The following is a 21,750-nucleotide window of genomic DNA, read 5'->3' on the forward strand; positions in this document are numbered from 1 at the left end:
TACAAATTAATGGGGTAGAGATTCTAAATCTGTTGTGCATGCATTAGGTCTTCGTAACTTGAAACATACACCTACAGTATTGGAACTGGCAGATTGATCTACAGTCAAACCTATAGGGAAGTTGGAAGATGTAATAATTTCAGTGGATTCGTGGCACTATCCCATAGATTTCTTAGTTTTACATATGCAATCTTCGGTGGGCGGCCATCCTTTGATTTTGGGTAGACCATGGTTGGCTACTGTGGATGCTTACATTGGGTGCCATTCAGGGCACATGGTTATTTCAAATGGGCACAACACTAAGAACCTAGTTTTATACCCACCTGCAAAACCAAACCTGTCTGTAAAACCAGCAGGTGGTAAGAAATTTTATCTAGGAAAGAGCCTGAAACAAAAAATGAGGAGTTGAGACCAGTCCTCACTATTGGATAGGCCCTTCAGTTGAAAATGGAATTGGAAGATGATGTAATCACCTCCTTTATGGATGATCCTTGCTCCATTTCAGAGCCAAATCAACAAATCCTAGAATCTATCCTAAGCTGTGAGACTCAGGAAACTATTGAAACAACAAAAGGATCAAAGGAGCTACCTGTTGATGCACCCCATGAAAGTGTCCTAGTGGAATTAGAACTAGGAAAAACCCTGAATATTAATCCAAACCTGTCAAAATCCCAGAAGAAGCAACTTGTAGATGTCCTTCGGAAACATAAAGAAGCCTTCGCCTGGGATTATTCAGATATGAAGGGGATTCCTGCTAATTTATGTACCCATCACATATACATTAAGGAAGATTGTCGTCCTGTGAGACAACCTCAGAGAAGAATGAACCCTGCATTGAAAAATGTTGTGAAAGAAGAACTTCAGAAATTACTGGACGTAGGTTTTATTTACCCCATCTCAGATAGCCAATGGGTTTCCCCATTAGTAATGGTCCCCAAGAAAAATGGTAAATGGCAGATATGCGTGGATTATCGAGAACTAAATAAGGCAATGCAGAAAGATCATTTTCCTTTACCATTTATTGACCAAGTTCTGGACACATTGGCTGGCAAAAAGTTTTTCTCCTTCCTGGACGGATTTAGTGGGTATAACCAGATCCAGATAGCTCCTGAAGATCAGGACAAAACCACTTTCACATGCCCCTGGGGAACATTTGCATACTAGGTCCTTCTTTTTGGCCTATGTAATGCTCCTGCAACATTCCAGAGGGAAATTTTGGGGATCTTCTCTGATTTAGTAGATGACAGTGTTGAAATTTACATGGATGACTTTACTCCATATGGGGATTCATTTGTAGAAGGGTTGAAAAATTTAGAAAAAGTTCTCGAAAGGTGTATACAGGCGCGTGTCTCTCTGAGTACGGTAAAATGCCATATGATGATGGAGGAGGGAATTGTTCTGGGACATTTTCTCTCAGCTAAAGGAATCCGGATGGACCTAGCAAAGATAAAGGTAATTCTGCACTTCCCGACACCCAAAACACCCACGCAGGTACGCAGCTTTATTGGTTGTGCTGGTTATTATAGGCGTTTTATAGAAAATTTTGTGAAAGTAGCACATCCACTTTTTCAATTGCTAACAAAAGATTCAGATTTTTTGTGGATAGGTGACTATGATGCAGCCTTTACAAAAATTAAGGAATTGGTCTGTAGCGCTCCGATCCTTAGAGGGCCAGACTGGGCATTACCTTTCCATATTCACACGGATGCTTCCCAAACAGCGATTGGTGCAGTATTGGGACAGCAAGAGGACAAAGTACCATATGCAGTTTACTATGTTAGTAAGAATTTGGCTCTTGCTGAATTAAACTACACAGTAACTGAAAAAGAGTTCCTTGCTGTCATTTATGCCATCAACAAATTCTGGCACTACATTACTGGGTATCCTACCTTTGTGCATACTGATCATGCAGCTATCAGGTATTTAATGAATAAACCTGTTACCCCTGGTCACATTACAAGATGGCTTTTGCTACTACAGGAATTTGATATTACTATAGTAGATAAACCAGGGAAGGACAATGTGGTTGCAAATTTCTTGTCTAGGATAGAACATGATGGTAAGAATACACCAATTGAAGATGAACATCTTCTTGCAGTTTCTACTAACACTCTGTGGTATGCAGATATTGCTAATTATCTTGCTACAAGGAAGGTGCCTCGTCATCTGTCATATAAGGAGCAAAGGAAGATTATTCATCAAAGTACCTGATATTCATGGATGGCAGGATATCTCTTTCATACAAGGGTTGACCAACAATTTGGCGTTGTGTCGCAGAAGATGATATCTATGAGATATTAAAGGCTACACACGATGGACCCTGTGGAGGACACTTTGCAGATAAAAGAACAGGTCACAAAGTGCTGCAAATGGGATATTATTGGCCCTCCATCTTTCGTGATGCTCGGGATTATGTCTGAAGGTGTGATAGTTTCCAATGGATGGGACAACTTGGGAAAGCAGATGAAATGCCTCTACAGCCCCAGATAGTCCTTGAACCATTCGAGAAATGGGCCATTGATTTTGTTGGACCCTTTAACCCACCTTCTCATCAGAAAGCTTACATCTTGGTCTGCACCGATTATGTGACTAAATGGGTGGAAGCCAGAGCGGTCATGAGAGTAACAGAACAAGTAGTGGCAGACTTTATTTTTGAATAAAGCTTTGCCCGATACGGTACTCCAAGGGAAATTGTGTCGGATGGTGGATCACAGTTCACATCTCACATGATAGGGAAGCTGATGTAGAAATATGGGGTCAAACATAGAGTGACAACCCCCTATCACCCCCTGGCGAACGGACAAGTAGAAAGGACAAACAAGATATTGGAAAATATCTTGACAAAAACAATAGCAAGTCACGGCTAGGATTGGGCACAAAAACTTCCAGAGGCTTTATGGGCATATAGAACAACATGGCGGAACACGACTGGGTTTTCTCCATTTGAATTAGTCTATGGGAAATCCCCCTTGTTTCCAGTAGAATTTGAGATCAGTACACTTAGAACAGTTCTAGAAGTAGGCCTAGACCTATCAGAAGCACATAAACACTGACTGGAACAGTGGAATGAGTTGGACAAGATTCGATCAGTAGCTTTCCAGAAGACTACTGTTGTTCAATAGCAGAGAATGAAATGGCACGATAAATTTATCAAAAGTAAGGTGTTTCATGTGGGGGGTTGGGAATTACTTTATGACTCCTGATTTAAGGATTTCAAAGGCAAGCTTCGCACTCACTGGATGGCACCATATCAAGTGGATGCAATGTTCGGCAATGGAATGGTTATATTAATTACAATAGACGAGAATCATACCTCGTTCTTAGTAAATGGACACCGTCTGAAACTATACCACTGTCCAGCCTCTAGAGATTCCTTTTTCAAACACCTTTCTGATTTATCTGATTTAATGGTTGTTGGAATAAAGGACACTCTCACTCTGCTCTAAAAAAAAATAAAAAATAATATAATAATAATAATAATAATAATAATATATATATATATAATATATATATATATATATATATATATATATATATATATATATACTGTTATTACTTACTTGTTTGTATTTTGCAGGAATAATGAAGGAATATGGCCAGGAGAAATGTAACACTCGGCGTTGTTACTCCACCAATACTACTATTAAGATGTTGTTGTTACTCCACTGGTGTGTGTTGATACTCCACTAGTGTTGTTACTCCACTAAGTGTTGTTACTCCACTAGTGCTGTTACTCCACTAAGTGTTGTTACTCCATAACTATTGTTACTCCGTAACTGCTGTTACTTTGTAACTGTTATTACTCCACAACTGTTGTTACTTCACCAGTGTTGCTATTCCGTAATTGTTGTTACTCCATAACTGTTTTTACTCTGCAACTGTTGTCACTCCATAACTTTTGTTACTCTGCAACTGTCGTTACTCCGCCGGTGCTGTTACTCTACAATTGTCGTTACTCCGAAACTGTCGTTACTTCGCCGATGTTGTTACTTTGCAACTGCCGTTACTCCGCCGGTGCTGTTACTCCGCAACTGCCGTTACTCTGCCGGTGCTATTACTCCGTAACTGTTGTTACTCTGCCGGTGCCGTTACTCCGCAACTGTTATTACTCCGCCGATGCTGTTACTCTGTAACTATCGTTACTCCACCGTTGCCATTACTCCGTCGTTGTTGTTACTCCTTGTTGCTGTTACTCCTTGCTGCTGTTACTCCCTGTTGCTGTTACTCCGTCAGACATTTTGTTGTTACTCCACCACAAGGTAGGTCCCCAGGTACGTCTCCATTGACTCTTACGGATTTAATTAAAATATTTGAAAAGACATTAAAACATGTCGTGGAAGACCGTAATTAAGTTGGGGGGGAACTGTCATAATAAACAACAGCATACCACAAAAAAGCATTCATGTCACACGATCCTCACCAAACAGAATTTAATGATTTTGATACTTTGTAATCATAACTTTGATGTGTTGGAATGCGTATTCATACGCGCAGAGTCATAATCGGTCACCTCCCCAACACGCTGCATTAAATTACTGAAATATCTAACAGTACCGCCATAACCTGTCATCATTTTCAAACATACCAGTACTGTTTCATCTATTGTCCCCAAAGCGACCATGACTTTATTACAGTTGCCAACAGTTTGGGTCCCTGTCATTATCCCCTACCAGCTAACTACATTCTTTATGCTGATCTTGCCTCTACAGCAATGGGTGGACGGTCTGTGCGGCATGAGCCAGAAGATACAACGAGAGTTCGGAACAATCAGGAGGTATGGTAGGTCTTTGAGAATGTAGGTTGGAACGTTTATTTTGACAGGTTGAGAGGGTTGAACAAAGAAATCGCGACAGAATTTGCACTCAACTTGGGAGAAGAAAGCTCTCGGGTTCGCGGAATTGAAATCCCTGTGACAAAGGAAGCCATTGCAGAAGTCAGTGGGCTCCCACAAAACGAACAACGATGGTTTTCAAGAAGGACTATACTTCTGGAGTTTCCCGAAGCCTTTTTGCAGGTGGGAGAACGTGGAGAAGGGTTGGGGATACGATCGAAACTCGCTACTGCATCCATGTGGAGGAGTAGCAGAGTTCGCCATAAAATATATAACTTGTGAAGGGAGATACTCCACTATCTTCAAATACCATCTCTGAATATTATCTCATTTGCGATTTCCCCAAGCAGAGGCTTTTTCACTGAATATGCCTTATTTCTTACTAAGAAGCCTCCACTTGATGGCACATTCGGCTCAAGGGTCGCGACAGGTATTGGCAGTCATCACCCACCATGGGCTGGTTCAGCTGTTAGTGATGAATGCTATCAGACGAATCCCGATCCCGTGGGAACTGTTTCGGGATTCCACAGAAGAAGAGGTAGCAGCCGTTGTGGCTGCCAGGGAAGATGAACCAGAAGCCATGGAGGAAGAAAATGCAGGAGAAGATGATTATGTTGACCAGGAGGAACCAGAAGAGATGGAGATGGAAGTTGAAGAATTTGAAGAAGAGGCTGCTCCCCAAGAGCAAGCTGAAACTATGGAACCAATGGAAGATGCGGGAGTTGACACAGAGAGGCCCACTAGTACCACGGCCGAGGTTGTCCCACAAGAACCAGCCTCGACTGTGGAACTAGCCGAGCAAATTGATAGCATGACAACCACAGAGGCAGTACCACAACAAACAAGAGCGGGTGAATTGGTCAATACTGTGATCGAGGGTACCCCACAAGGACCTCCTGCCACCATGGAGCCGATGGAGGAGGATCAACCGAATGAAGAAGAGGTTGTGACCACCCCAACCTTAGAACCAATGGAAGAGGAGGAACAAGGACAAGAAGGGCTCAGAGCTAGGGAAGCCATGGAACCTGTGGAAGAAGCTCTGGGAGAACTAGGGCATGAGGTTGGCGCTGACCCACAAGAACCAGCGTCAACCTTGGGACCGAACATTGAAGATCCCTGCCAGTTCTCCTTTTTCTCCTCTATCCCAAGAGGAGCAAGGGTAACTCATTCCCCTCGGCGCAAAGAAGAAGATCTCACCATTCCTCTAGCTTTGAACTTGTCACAAAGGCCACAACCGTGTGGGGTGGATGCTACTCAGGTGACAGGCACTTCGGAGCCTGAGAGGAGAGAAGAGACAGAGGCCCCTGAGGCTGGGGAATCGGGAAGGATTCCAGCAGACACATTAGCAGGAGAGCATCTTGCAAGGGCACCACCAGTCACGGTGAGCGCGCAACAAGAGGAAGTAGCCGTTGGCGAAGAGGAGGGACCAAGCAAAGCGGTCCCAATGAATGAACCAGTGGAAAAGCCAGGTGAGAAGGTCATGAAGCAAGAGATAATCGAAGAAGAATGGGTAGTGGAGGAAAACCCGAAAGTCGGCACAACAGAAGCTGTCCCAAGGGATTTACCTCCAGCTGCAGAAACTGAGGAATTTTTGGTTAAGCAGGAATGGGTAGAGCTATGTGAACAGTGAAGACTCCCCATCAAGCAAAAATACCGGTTGCAATTTAAAGAGACATTGCGGCTTAAGATGGAGGTCAGGAAACTAAGGAGGTAGGTACACAAAATGTAGAAGCGGATGAAGAAATACAAGCGACAAGCTAAAAAGTCCAAGGCCATGGGAGTAGAAGCAGAGACTCAGGTGGACCAGATAGCCACAACCTCTGTTACCACTCAAACAGACCTAGTCGAGTGATTGTTTGAAGACTGTGAGTATGACTTGAGGCCGAAGTGCAGACTTGGAAATCTACTGCGGCTCGGTATCAAAATGAGGTCAGAAGAACTCAAGAACAAGCCTCCACAACCATTTTTGAATATGTGGAGTGCATAGATATCATGAGATTAAGGCATGCAAAGCAACAACTCAAGATGGAGCAGCTGGAAAAGCAAGTGGCAGAGCTGAAAGCTGATAAGGAGCAAATGTTTAATTTGGCGCAAGAGGTGATGGCATGTCGCCCCCCTACTTCTTGTTATTCTTTATTCTTGCATGAACGTTTTCTTTTATTCTGCATGGAGAGCATAAAAAATGAGATTAGTTATGAAATAGAAGATGGTGTACAATTCCTCCGAATAATGAGGAGTCATGACGTGCCAACTCAGCATTTGATGTGTGAGTTTTACCTGCACGGGTATCTACTGTGCTTGGATAGAGAATTCAACCTGGTCCCATATGTGGGGGACATTCATTTAAGGGCCCTCACCTCTTACACTTTCAATTAGATCAGTTGGCAGAAGGCTTTTAACACATTTGAATCCAATCAGGTTACAAAGCCATTTATAGTAAGAGGAGAACATGAGAGGTCAATCACAATGTTCACTAAACACAACACCTTTTTGGGAATTGAGGGGAATAGAGACAGAATGCTGAGGACACAAAACTAGTGCCTTGATCTTTGTGTCAGGCAATTAGTCACATTTCAAGATGAGGCCCTTGATTGCTATCAGAAAAGGTGGATGATGTCACCTACAGCTGTCTGGAACAGGGAACCTTTTGGGGCACCAAATTTTGCACGAGCGCTCCCTAGAGTGCCCAGGTATGTGGCATGTTTCCGAACATGCGAGATCTGGTGGATGGGAATCCGGTTTCAGTTTCCCACTATCTGGTTGCTAGTAGAAAATTATACCCCAGCGTATAATGTTCCAGTAGACTGGTGGAAGGAAGTCCTCCTTTCAGATGGTTTTAAAGTTCCAGGGACAGAGATGGCTGTAGAATATGATCTCGCTCAGCTTCATGAAGCCTACAGTCTGCAAAATCCAGACCTGCAGAGGCAACAAACTGCATGAGGGCATGCAGAAGGCTAGTTGGGGGGAGATGTTGGGCACCAAATCGGGCTATCTTTCTGTTGCATTTCCATCACCCTTTTTGACCTTTTTGCACTTATTTACCCATGATTACTATGCTAAATCTGTAAGGTAAATACCCCTATCTTGTCTATTGGAATATTTTATTAATGAAGTAAAGTCGTGGGGTTTTGCCTATTCGCAACACTAAAATGTGTGTTTGACCGCAGCTTCTGGAGAATAGGAACCAATGCTTCAGCATCCCGTAGCAGATCTGCAATTCACAGCAACGACCAGCCATAAGGAGGCCACACAGCTAGAGTCGCAGATCCCTGAACCATTCTTGGACCTCTTGCTGATCCTGTCTATCTGGTGTTGGTGTCGTTCCAACTAATGTACATTTCTGGGTATACGGTTACCAGGTTTTAGGGAAAGATGTTGTGCTCCCTCACTGTGTATAAAAGACATATTATTCCTGTAATTTGGGGACACCCCATTGATATTGTAATTGCCCTTTTCATATTAATAAACTATCATCTATTTTTTTGTTCTAATCTTCACTGTGACTAACGTAGCCCTGATTAGAGAGCTAGGCCCGCTCTTCTGATCAAGTGTTGCATCTTTCTGTATGTGTTATTTATTAGTTTATGCTTGTTGTTACAGCTCTTTAATTCTTGTAATTGCTTTTTTGAAGTTTGTATTTAGTTTAATTTCACAACAATGCTTTGAATCTTAATCGTGAACCCTTGGTCGGAACGGATTGTGCTCTTGCCCCTGCATATACCTTACGTGTTGCCTTGAAAGGATATGCACCTGGATTGATAAATTAATGTAGGAATAGGGTGAATAAATCGTTCATACCTGGACCCCAACAGGATTCCTAGGCCCAATCGAGGTGTTCACAACCAGGCTTTACCGTGTATCCCATCCCAACATTCCTAGGCCTTGTGAATAATCCTGAGACCACCCCACTCTACTTCCAGTCCATCTGGCAATCCGACTCAACCAAAATAAGAGAACCTACCACACCATGGCTATTTGGAAATTGTAAGGCAAGGATGAAGAACAACGTCACACCTGGAAAAACCCATGCAAATGACAACAAGAAAAACAACAACACACATGCATGTACCATGCATGCCAAATGTAGCAAGGAAATCACATATGTCAGTCAATATCTGCAAGTAATCCTATTGTAGTTGCTTGAGGCTACTCTTCCTTGCTTGATATTTTCTTCCCTTTTCTTTCTTGTCCTTCCTTTGTCTTTCTTTCCTCAATGCTAGAATGCTCCAAGAATGCTCTAAGTGTCCAAGAGTGAGAGAGAGAGAGAAAGAGCTCCAAAAATGAACTGACAAAAGGTTACCAACTGATCCTCATAATCCTTTTTATTAATGAGGCCTCTATTTTCTTCATTTTCCATTATTTTCCTTCATTTTCCTCCTCACATGAAACATGTGACCTTTCACCTTCCTTTTCTCCTAATTTCCATTATTTTCATAAATAAAATGCTAATTAATTCCACTTTTCCTTTTCAAAGCCTTTGTCAATTTCCCTTATCCATAATAAACTAAATGAACACCTGCTAAGATGTTTTGTCCAACATTCAGCTTGGAATATGTGTTCCATGACCTTGGCTTTATATTTTTTTTACATGAATTTTTGACCAGGGTTGTTATAGAACCCTCCCCCTTGAGGGAACACTGTCCTCGGTGTTCAATGACACCTATAAACCAAAGAATCGTCAAAAACAAAACATAATGCCTATGGATCTTTATAATCCAGCTCGTTGCAGTGTTTACAATGACCACTATTGAAAACATGACAACCATACCAATTATTGGAGCTTTATAACACAACTCATTATGATATTTACAATAAAAACCACATATACTTATGCACATTTTCTTCAATTAGCAAATAATCATATTGTTCATGGAGCTTTATAAATCCAGCGTGATATAGCATTTACAATCATATACACATAAACACATATTCACATTTTCTCTAACTAGCAAATAAAAGGATATGATACTCTCATCATCAACAAGGGAATCCAAAGGGTCACACCTCCACCCTCAAAGTATAAAATTTATTCAAAAAACTAATGTAACTTTTTCTTGATTTGACAAAAGCATCCAATACAAAGGGATGTGTACTGTGTAGAATAAAATAAAATCTAAGGGGTAGAACTTGTTGCTTTGGGATATCCAAAAGAAGAAATTAAAAAATAATAAATTTTAAAATTTTTCATAGGTGGGAAAACATATCATAACGCCACCTGGAATAACTTGTTGGTGGTCCGTAAGGGAGCAGACTTTCACTCCTGCCAGATGCCTTTGGGTCTTGGGCTGTTAACTTGTTTCCTTACGTCCGAGGAAGATGAACTCTTAGCCAAATAAAAATAATTTTAGAACATACTCTAAACCCAAATAAATTTTAAAATTATAAATAAATATATTAAATTTTTTATTATTTTTATTTAAAATTTAATAAAAAATATTTAAACTATAAATTTGAATAGTTAAATTTATTAATCTAAATATTTAAAAAAAATAAAATATTAAATTTCTTTATATTTTAAATATAAAAAAAATCACAATCTCTTAGAAAAATCTATTATTAAATTTTCAATTAACTTAAAAGATAAAACCTTAAACCACCGTTTATTTATTTAGTAATGGCGTGACGAAAGAGCATTAGAAAAAATCGATTATTAAATTTCAATCAACTTAAAAGATAAAACCTTAAACCACCGTTTATTTATTTAGTAATGGCGTGAAGAAAGAGCATTGGATGCCGAAAGCAGAAGCAAGATCATGCATGTAAATATCGTAAAGTTATGTAGAAACTAACGGGTTTTCAACTCGCGTAAAGGTGAGGTCGAAGTACCAAATCCTTTTTAACATTGAAATCCACCTAGAACTCGTACCCAATTAGTGAGGGTCATTTTCATCTTAATTGCAAAATTTATTTTCAATGAACGGAAGCCATGGAATTTTCAAAATTTTCCAAAATATCTAATCAAATTATATTATATTCCCATTATCAAAAAAGGCATTTATGCTATATTCTTTTTAACTGTGACATCCATCCATTATAAAAACTAGTACCCAATTAGTGAGGGCATTCCATCTTATATAATAATGTATATATATCCATAGAGTGGTGGGGAGGGGTTGTTGTTTTTCTTTTATCTGAGTTTGATTCTCAAGTTATGACATGTTTGACTATGTAATGAGATTATCTACCTTAATTTCTTTGAATTGTAGTTAGATGTTATTGATTCCTTCACATGTTATGACATGTTTGACTATATAATGTGATTATCTACTTTGACTCCTCGTAATTACATGTAGAAGTTGTTGATTCCTACTATACTCAAGTTACGGCATGTTCGACTATGTAATGTGATTATCTACCTTATTCCTCGTAATTGCAGGTAGATGTTATTGATCTCTGCTATTCTCGTGTTCTACCTTGATTCCTCATAATTGTGGGTACAATACATACTGTGGTATCTACCACAAAATGCTTAGAGGAATTGGTGTCTCTGAATCATGAACCAGGTCGTGACTCCTCACAACTTGCAACCATTTGATTTCAAGAACATGTATGCACGATTCTCCTGTGTATGGATCTTCTTGAGAGCTACTTTTCCGCCATCAATCACATGTCTTACAAAATGGTACCTTACATCAATGTACTTAGTGTTGCTATGATAAGCTGAATTTGTAGCCAAATGAATAGCACTTTGACTGTCACATAATACATTCACTTTCTCCTGCGTCCTTCCAATCTCATCAAGTAGACCTTTCAACCAGATTGTCTCTTTACAGGCATATGAAGCAAGCTATATACTCTGCTTCAGTAGTAGACAAAGAAATTGTTTTTGAAGCTTTGACATCTAGCTAATTTCTCCACCTGCAAGAGTAAAGACATATCCTATAGTATATCTCCTCTTGTCCAAATCACTTGCATAACCAACATCCACATATCCATGGAATGAACCTTCACTACCATTAAAGATGATAAAATGGTTACTTGTGCCTCTCAAATACCAAAGCACCCATTTCACTACTCGTTAATGTTCTTCTCCTAGATTTGCCATGAACCTACTGACAACTCCAACTACATGTGAAATGTCAGGTCTTGTAGATACCATTGCATACATTAAGTTTCCTACAGCATTTTCATATGGTACACGAGACATATACTTCTTTATTTCATCAGTTCTAGGACTCAAACCCGAAGAAAGCTTAAAATGGGAAGCTAATGGAACAATAAGAGGTTTCACATTTTTCATACCGAACTTTTCAAGTACTTTCTCCACATACTTATGTTGTGATAACTACAACTTTCCATTTTTCCTCTGTGTATCTCCATGACCAAGATATGTTTTTCCACTCCAAGATCCTTCATATCAAACATCCTAGAAAGTTGAGCCTTTAACATGTTGATCTCTTCCATGATTTTTCTTGCAGTAAACATATCGTCAACATACAAGACCAAGATAATGAATATTCCATTGAAACTCTTAAAGGACACATAATGATCATACTCATTTCTAGTAAAGTTATGGCTCACCACGAAGGAGTCAAATGTCATGTACCACTTCTTGGGAGGCCGCCTCAGGCGATACAATGATTTCCTAAGCTTGCAAACTAATCTTTTGTTGCGACCTTGTACAAAACCTTCTAGTTGTTCCATATAAATCTCTTCATCCAAATCTCCATGAAGAAAAGTTGTTTTAACATCTAACTGTTCTAACTCAAGATCAAGTAATGCAGTTAGTGCTAACACAGTTCAAATAGAAACAATTTTTACGAATGGTGAAAAAATCTCATGAAAGTCAATATCTTCAACTTGAGAATACCCTTTTTCTACTAGCCTCGCTTTATACCTTTTGATACTTCCATCAGCATTTCACTTCAACTTGAAGACCCATTTGCATCCGACAACACTTCTCCCTTCAGGAAGTTCTACAAGATCTCAGGTTTTGTTCTTGGCTAAGGAATCCATTTCTTTATCCATAGCCTTTTTCCACTTTTTTCTATCTGCATCATCCACTGCTTCCTGATAACAAGAAGGTTCCCTGTTTCCAGTAATCAATTCAATAGATGAAGTAGAATCTTCATACCTTTTGGGTGTTCTTTTTTCCCTTGTAGACCTCCTTAGAGTGACTGGTTGTTGAACTGGCTCTTTAACTTCTACAGTTTCCTTTACATCTTCTTCACCTTTTCCTTCAAAAGTCTCTCCTTCCTTTCAACTTCCCAAAAAAGATTTAGTCTCCAATTGAATTTGTTGATTCAGAGATACCTATTCATGTTCAACTTTTCCAACACCTCATTTTAGAAGAGAGGATTCATCAAATGTTACATCTCTACTAATGATTATCTTACATGAAGAAGGATACCACAACATGTATCCTTTTATCGTATTGGCATACCCAAAAAAGACATAACATTTTTCTTTTGGGTCTAACTTTGAACGTTGATTCTTTGGAACAAGAGCATATGCATCACAACAAAAAATTCTTAAATGTGAATAATCACAAGACTAACCCAAACAAACTTCTTCAACTACCATACCTAATTCAACAGATAAAAATTCATCAATCATACCTGACTTAACTTGATTTGCCTCCTTCTTTGGGTTTTCAATAGACTCCTTTCTTTTCCAAGAATCTTTCTTGAGATGCCCTATTTTGTTGCAGTATCAACATTTAGCTTTACACTTCTTGCCTTTTGATTTTGATCTGGAAAAACTTCTTTCTTTCTCCCCTCTTTCCTTGGACCGACCTCTTGCTACCATGGCTTCTGGTGCAGAAGTTTCAATGTTGGACTTCCTTCGTACTTCTTCTGATAACAAAGCTCCAAAACATAATCAAATTCGAAAGATTTGGTTGTGCTCAAACTGAAAGAAATCACAAAGTGATCCCTAGACTCGGGCAAGGAACATAACAAGGTAATAGATTTATATTCTTCTTCAAATTTCACATCCATACTTGAAAACTAGCAAATAAGTGTATTAAATAGATTTAAATGTTCCGCAATTTTAGTACCTTCCTTCATCTGAAGGTTATACATTTGCCTCTTCAAATAAATTCTGTTGGTTAAAGATTTGGTCATATACAGAGTTTCCAACTTCCCCCACAAACCTGTTGCTAAGGTTTCTTCAACAATGTTGAAGAGAAATTCATCCGCAAGACAAAACCTAATAGCACTGAGAGCTCAGACATCCAAATCCTCTCAATCCAAATTTGTCATGCCAACAAGTTTCTTCCTAACCCCATCTAAAGCTCTATGCAACTCTTGTTGCACCAACAAATCCCTTACTTTCAGTTTCCACGATTCAAAATTATTCTTATCGGTGAACTTCTCCACCTCAAACTTAGCATTAGTCATTTCTTCCTACAGGGGCTCTTTAAAATTTTTTCTTTATTAATGACCGGGTTCTTTCAAAAAATTATGCTTCTAATAAAATTTCCTACTTTCTTGTTTGAATTTTTAAACTAGGGATTTTCCAAATTTCTTCCTTCTGGTTTCTGGTGTTTCTCGTTTTTTTTAATAACAGATTAAAAAAAAAAAAAAAACTTTAAACTCCTTACTCCAACCAGAAATTCAAAACCCAATAGTGGTGATTAACACTCTAGAATTCATTTTTAAACAATTCTACTGAGAATTCTTTCTTCAAGAAAAAATATTCTTTAAATTTTTACTGCAAGTGTTCTTATAAAATTACCTGGGCACACAATTGCATCTACAGGTCTCCATGGCTCTTCGTCCGCTCTTCTTTTCTGTTGCTCCTTATCTCTATGTGGGTGTGATTGGTTTGTTCTGGCTAAACAAGGTAACATGCATAAATCTTCCACTCAGTCAAAAGTCTGGTTTGCATTGGGGTCTGCACTAGGCTTATACTCTTTGTGGTGACAACTGCTTTAGTCAGCAACAAACTTGATTGGCTGATCCGAGCGGCTTGACGACTCCCAAATCTAACTCTTTGATTGACATCTTAGCTTGTTCTTCGGCTCGTTTTGTGGAGGTGGCTATGCTTTTATCAATGACGACTCCCGTCCGATAGCTCTGCCACGTGGCTCTTGTCTGGTTTGCTTCAGTGTCCAATCTCTCGATGGCAGAAATTCTCTGCCCGACTGTTAAAAATGGTGGCTCTCTCTCAATGCAATCAGTCCGATCTCAAAATGGTGGCTCTCTCTCACTATTCAAGCAGTGACTACTTCATGGGTTTCAATCAACAACGATTCCAACGATTTCAATTTAACAAACAACCAACGACTTAGTCAGCCAGTTTTCCTCAGTGTTGTTACACGACTCATTGGGTTCGACTTGGCAGCTTGACCCCAACAAGCAAATTTCAAATAATTAAACTGGCTCACATATTACCTTACGATCCTCACAATGACAAAGCTCTGATACCACTTGTTGAATTTGAAGTCGTTAACATTTAAATAAGGAAGAAATTCACAAGAAAGAAATTAAATCACTCAATATGAAAACACAAAGTATTTACGTGGTAAAACCCTGACAGTGTGTCAAGGAAACCTCCACGGGGCAAGGGATTGGAATTCTTATTGCTCCAAAGTCAAGAATGACTCTCCAAGTTACATCAAGACTCTCGGGAAATCACCATTTTAATACAAAGATTTCGTTACATAACTCCCTACAGTTACACAACTACCTAAATGGTAAAACTAAATTTACTCAAATAATTACATTGTTGACATTAATTGTTGTCATTCTTTAACAAAATTTATACAGTGGGGCCATCCCAAACAAAAAAACCATGTATAAAATAAAATTTATTCAAAAAACTAATGTAATTTTTTCTTGATTTGTAAAAAGCATCCAACCCAGAGGGATTTGTACTGTGTAATAAAATAAAATCTAACAGGTAGAACTTGTATCTTTGGAATATCCAAAAGATGAAATTAAAAAATAATAAATTTTCAAGTTTTTCACGGGTGGGAAAACATATCATAACTCAATTGACAAACCAACAGTGAGGACAACCATCTTTAGCTGTTATCCGCGAATGCACGCTGACTCATCGTTGCTATTCAAGGAAAACCATGCCACTTGGAATAACTTGTTGGTGGTCTGTAATGGAGCAGACTTTCACTCTTGCCAAATGCCTTTGGGTCTTGGGTCATTAACTTGTTTCCTTATGTCCGAGGAAAATAAGCTCTTAGCCAAACAAAAATAATTTTAAAGCATACTTGAGACCCAAAAAATTTTTAAAGTTATAAATAAATATGTTAAATTTTAGAGTGTTTTAATTAATTTTATTTAAAATTTAATTAAAAAATATTTAAACCATAAATTTAAATAATTAAATTTATATAATCTAAATATTTAAAAAAACAAGATATTAAATTTCTTTATATTTTAAATATAAAAAAAATCACAATCTTTTAGAAAAAAATCTATTATTAAATTTCAATTAACTTAAAAGATAAAACCTTAAACCACCGTTTATTTATTTAGTGATGGCGTGAAGAAAGAGCATTGAGCGCCGAAAGCAGAAGCATGATCATGCATGTAATATCGTAAAGTTATGTAGAAACTAACGGGTTTTCAATTCGCGTAAAGGTGAGGTCGAAGTACCAAAATCCTTTTTAACAGTGAAATCGACCCTGGATAGAACTCGTACCCAATTAGTGAGGGTCATTCTCATCTAACTGCAAAATTTATTTTCAATGAACGGAAGCCATGGAATTTTCAAATTTTCCAAAATGTGTAATCAAATTATATTATATTCAATTATCGCATTTATGTCATTTTTTTTAACACTGACATCCATCCCTAATAAAAACCAGTACCGAATTAGTGAGGGCATTCCACCTTATATAATAATGTATATATATCTATAGAGTATAGAGGGGTGGGGAGGGATTGTTGCTTTCATTTTTATTTGGATTAGATTTTCAGGTTATGAGATGTTTGATTCTGTAATGAGATTATCGGTTTTGATTCTTATGAAGGTAGTTAGATTTTTAGATTATGATATGTTTGATTATGTAATGAGATTGTTCTTTTGAATTATAGTTAGATGTTATTGATTCCTTCACATGTTATAACATGTTTGACTATATAATGTGATTATCTACTTTGACTCGTTGTAATTGCAGGTAGATGTTGATTCCTACTATACTCAGGTTATAGCATGTTTGACTATGTAATGTGATTATCTACCTTATTCCTCGTAATTGCAGGTAGATGTTGTTGATCTATGCTATTCTCATGTTCTACCTTGATTCCTCATAATTGCCGGTAGATGTTGTTGATTCCGGCTATTCTCAAGTTATGATAATAATTGCAGGTTGATCTTTATATTATTTTTAGAGTGAGCTTCAATCCATTTTTCTTTTTTTTTTTGTAAGTCTGTGACGCTACATTATGGTTATGTCCAAAAATAACACTCGAATAGAGTAAGGAATTGAACTAGTAATATCTAGGAGTGCTTTAACAAAACACTAGAAATACTTTAACAAAACACCCATCTTTCCAAAACCCCATAGATAATAAGTCTCCATTCTTAATATTACATGATTCCATATATTCTCTATTCTCCAACCTTTATTATTACATTTATTTTAGTATAAAATCATGAAAAAAACTTAAAACAAAACATATAGCTTTTTATTAATTCAATATTTTTTGAGAAAACATGTTGCGAATAGCATTCACAATTTAACAGCTGAAAATATCATGACATTTCAGGTTTTCCTAAAAGAAAATCCTATGTTACATCATCACATTATATGGCAGTGAAGCAGCACCATTATTAGCCATACTTGTAACAATTCCAATTGTAAGAATTAAACTAAGAAAATATTCAGACAAATTCTATCCGAGAAGCATTTTGACAACACCTTGGAGCCATGGGGCTATTTATTTATAACTGGTCAAGACGCATGTTATTATACATTGACTATGAGGATTGTATTCAAATGAAAACATCCCTGATCTCATGGGCCACATATTTACTTCTGTATTTACGCGCAGCAGCAACATATAGAGCCAAATTGAGGAAACTCAATGCAGCCCACAACCAAAAGTAGTAGTCCAGGTGACCTTCATTCAAGTTATTGGGTATCCATCCTACACTCCCGCCTCTGGTGGTAATAAGCATTACAACAATCACTAATACCGAACTAAAATAGTTACCGAATGCCGTACTAAGATGTGACAGAGCACTGCACAGGGTTCGCATGGCATCAGGTGCCTCTTCGTAGAAGAACTCCAGCTGCCCTGCCAATACAAATGTCTCTGCAATGCCTAACAATACATACTGTGGTATCTGCCACAAAATGCTTAGAGGAACTGGTGTCTCTGAATCATGAACCAGGTCGTGACTCCTCACAACTTGCAATCGTTTGATTTCAAGAAGTGCAGCACACACCATAGAAAACATGGCGAATAACTTACCTATACCCATTCGTTGCAACTCGGAGAACCCCTTCTCGTTTCCCTTGAATTTTCTCATTGCTGGTGCGATGCTAAAATCATATAGTAGAACCCAGAGCATGCAGGTTACACTGTTGAACATGTACAGTGAAGCCGCAGGTATATTGAAATGGCCACCTATGCTATTGTTCATTGTCTTGCCCTGTTCCACGAACATGGTGTGTGCCTGGGCGTATGCTGATGTATATATTATAGCAGTTGCCCATATGGGTACCATTCGAAGCAATATTTTCACTTCTTCCACTTGGGTTACTGTACAAATCCTCCAACCATTCAAGCACAACTCATCACTGTTGCTCTCATCACCGCTTACTGTTGCCGCCTTATCTAAACACCTGCAAATATTCGATTGATTTTGATGTTCAAATATCGAATCATTCATATCAAATATTGGGGTTTTAAATTCTTCAGAAGAAAATAATTTACTGAATGAGCCCTGTGTTTCATGGATAAAGGAGAATATAGAATTGCAAAGAAGAAATTAGTCACTTTTAATCCAGGGGCAAGAGAATTACTTGAATTCATCTGTGTAATTTAGTTTTCGACTTCCAGGAACAGCGGATTCCTCCTTGTGTTCCTTTTCATAAAGGAGGCTCTTATCACAGGGGACCTGCACTCGTAGTTTATGCAAAGAGGCAACAATCACCTGACATATTCGTGTGAAGGGACTGCCACCTGGTTTTTGGTGTCTGTAAATAGGTGTACCAGAGTAGAAAGACCCCATAGCAAGTCCCATGATTAGAGTTGAAATCCCAAAGCCCAGTGCCCAGCTTACATTGTCTTCCACCCATACCACACCAGTACTAGAAAGCAGGGTCCCAAAATTACTGACAAAGAAGAACCAATTGAAAAATGAACTCTTTATCATTCTTTCTTTTGTATTGGTGTCATTGAATTGATCTGCTCCAAAAGCCACAATGCATGGCATGAAGCTTCCACTTCCCAAAGCCATCACATAAAGTCCCAAGTAGAATACAATAGCTGGCAGCTTCAAGACACTCACCAATGTCAGTGTGATTAATCCCTGCAATAAAATTAGATATGAGAATTTATCATTATGACATCATAAAAAGCAAGGGCTATCTAACTTTGTGGGAAATCTTCGTCTAAATGATACAGGAAAGTTAAAACTTTCGTTCTGATCTAAATTTAAATTTTGTTTTTGGGTAACTAACTTCAGAATTAAATAGAACCCACCACATATTAAACATAATCAGAGACAAGATCATAATGAAACGTTGCTTATAGCTGAAATTCATTATCAATTTTGTTTAAAAATAATGAAGCCCTTACAAGATTGACCTAGTACCAATAGAAAATTCATTTGAAGACCATGAAGTTAAAAGGGGGTGGGCAATATTTACAGTGAAATAGAGCGTGGATGCAATAACCATGGTCGTGTAGCGCCCCAGGTATGCATCTGCGACTATTGCTCCGAGAAGTGGTGTGACATTGCATGTGCCTACCCAGGTTGTTGAAATAGTTGCTGCCATAGCGTTGCTCTTATTCAGTTCTCCAGTCAAATAAGTCACTAAATTTGTGTCCACTCCATAAAATGCTATCCGTTCGCAGAACTTGGCACCTGCAATGCATTGGAAATTGATTTGGAGTGGAGAAGACCAAGAAAACGAATCAATAACCAGCAGTTCAAATGAAAGAATATGCAGTCAAATTTTGGAATTAGTTAGAAATAGGGAAGAGGACCTAGAATAGAAATGGATCCCTTCCATGGCCATCTCCCTCCGGTATTGCTCTGGTTGTTCCTGTTGCCGCTGCCGCCGCCGCTGTTGCTGGAATGTTGTAACAGAGGGACTTCCACTGCCTCCAGCCTGTCATCCATATTCTTAATTGGGAATGTCCACCCGAAACTACAACATAGCCATTAAGAAGACCTGGCTCTGTGAGAGATAGTAGCCACACACTTTAAAAAATCGATGTCGGTGATACTGACAATGTACAGTGAGAGTGTGTAAAGTTGGGTAACCGCAAGTTTCAACTTTTTAAATTTGAAGGCTCTTTAATCGGATTATCGGGTACTTAAAATTGCCCTGGTATAACGAAGCATCGTTTTTTTTTTTTTAAATAATAGAAATTTTGGTGTGATTTAGATAAAATTTAGTATATTTGGTTATTGTTGTTAAGTTTTAAAATTTTAGATATTTTTTTGTATTTAGGTTTTTGTTATTTATAATGAATCAAGCAAAGGTTTTTTTGGGTAGAAATTAGATAAGAAAATTTTTTGGCTGAGAAGTTTCTAACCAACAAAACACTTAGTCAAAAAATTATCTTCTATGATTGTTACCAAAAACCTTTGGTTAATTTGAAATATTTTAGAATTTTTTTTACAGTATTAAATCTATTTCCAGAATAAAAATATAAAATATTTTTATTATCAATTTTTTTTTGGAAAAAAAAAGCACCAAGGCTAAAATTTGAGGCGGTTTAAACTGGAAAAATAAAATTAGATAATCCCATAAATTTTGTTTCTTTAAGGCTTTTTAAGCATAGTCTCGTTACTAGATGTGGATAAATTTTCATCTGATTTTGTAGCAACTTCTAGGAATAGTAAATTTCCGTTTATAATATACGTGTATTTCTAATGTCCAACAAATTCTGGTAATAAATTTGTTTATTTAAAAATATAATATATTATTTTATCATCAAATTTTTATTAAAAAAAATAATAATTATATTATTTCTCTTTTTCATATAATTTTAAAATCTTCCGTCCAAAATCATAAAACCATAAAACACCTGAGATTTATATATTTTTCCCCATAATCAAATTCCAAATATATGAAATTTACCCAACCACTTTTAATGAGATACGTTCAATATTTTGTGATCCATTAGTTTCGCTGTTTTTATTGATGTGGAGTGGATTGCCCATGCGCATCTGCATCAAAGTTTTCACACGCCAACCATTTCTTTGATCCCAAAAAAGTGAAACAAAGTAGTGTAGTGCATTGTTATACTTCAACAAAATTGTTCAATAATAATAAAAATTTAATTAATTATAATGTTTTATTAAGTATTTTTACATTTTTTATAATAATAAAATGGTTTAAAACACAAATGTTGAAACCGAGTAATTGAATTCTAATAAAATCTAATCAATTCTAACATTACCTGCATTGGTGAGTGTTTTTTATTTTTATTTTTAATAATAAAATTATTTAAAAATATAAATATTAGAAAATAAAGAAACCTGATTTTCAATCAATCTCATAATCTTGATGCAGATTTACATTTTTTTATAATAATAAAATTATTTATAATAAAAATTCTAACATTACCTGCGTTGGTGAGTGTTTTTTATTTTTATTTTTAATAATAAAATTATTTAAAAATATAAATATTAGAAAATAAAGAAACCTGATTTTCAATCAATCTCATAATCTTGATGCAGCTTTACATTTTTTTATAATAATAAAATTATTTATAATAAAAATTTTAGAAAATAAAGAAACCCAATTCTCAATCAATTTCATAATTTTT

General features: G+C 37.4%; 1 protein-coding gene across 1 annotated transcript; it reads right to left on the minus strand.

Moving 5' to 3' along the window:
- Positions 1 to 17,645: 17,645 nt before the first annotated feature.
- On the minus strand, positions 17,646 to 20,163 carry LOC149180213 (protein NRT1/ PTR FAMILY 8.3-like). The gene is made up of 4 exons (XM_089415970.1): positions 19,957 to 20,163; positions 19,617 to 19,834; positions 18,768 to 19,276; positions 17,646 to 18,587 (listed from the first exon to the last, which is right to left on the minus strand). The coding sequence occupies exons 1-4, from the start codon at positions 20,090 to 20,092 to the stop codon at positions 17,732 to 17,734; spliced, it is 1,719 nt and encodes a 572-aa protein (XP_089272096.1). The 5' UTR covers positions 20,093 to 20,163; the 3' UTR covers positions 17,646 to 17,731.
- Positions 20,164 to 21,750: the final 1,587 nt, after the last annotated feature.

The sequence above is a fragment of the Pinus tabuliformis genome, chromosome 3_2 (assembly GCF_031772625.1).
Source record: "Pinus tabuliformis cultivar Carrire ecotype Pingquan chromosome 3_2, CPIR1, whole genome shotgun sequence".
NCBI lineage: Eukaryota > Viridiplantae > Streptophyta > Pinopsida > Pinales > Pinaceae > Pinus > Pinus tabuliformis.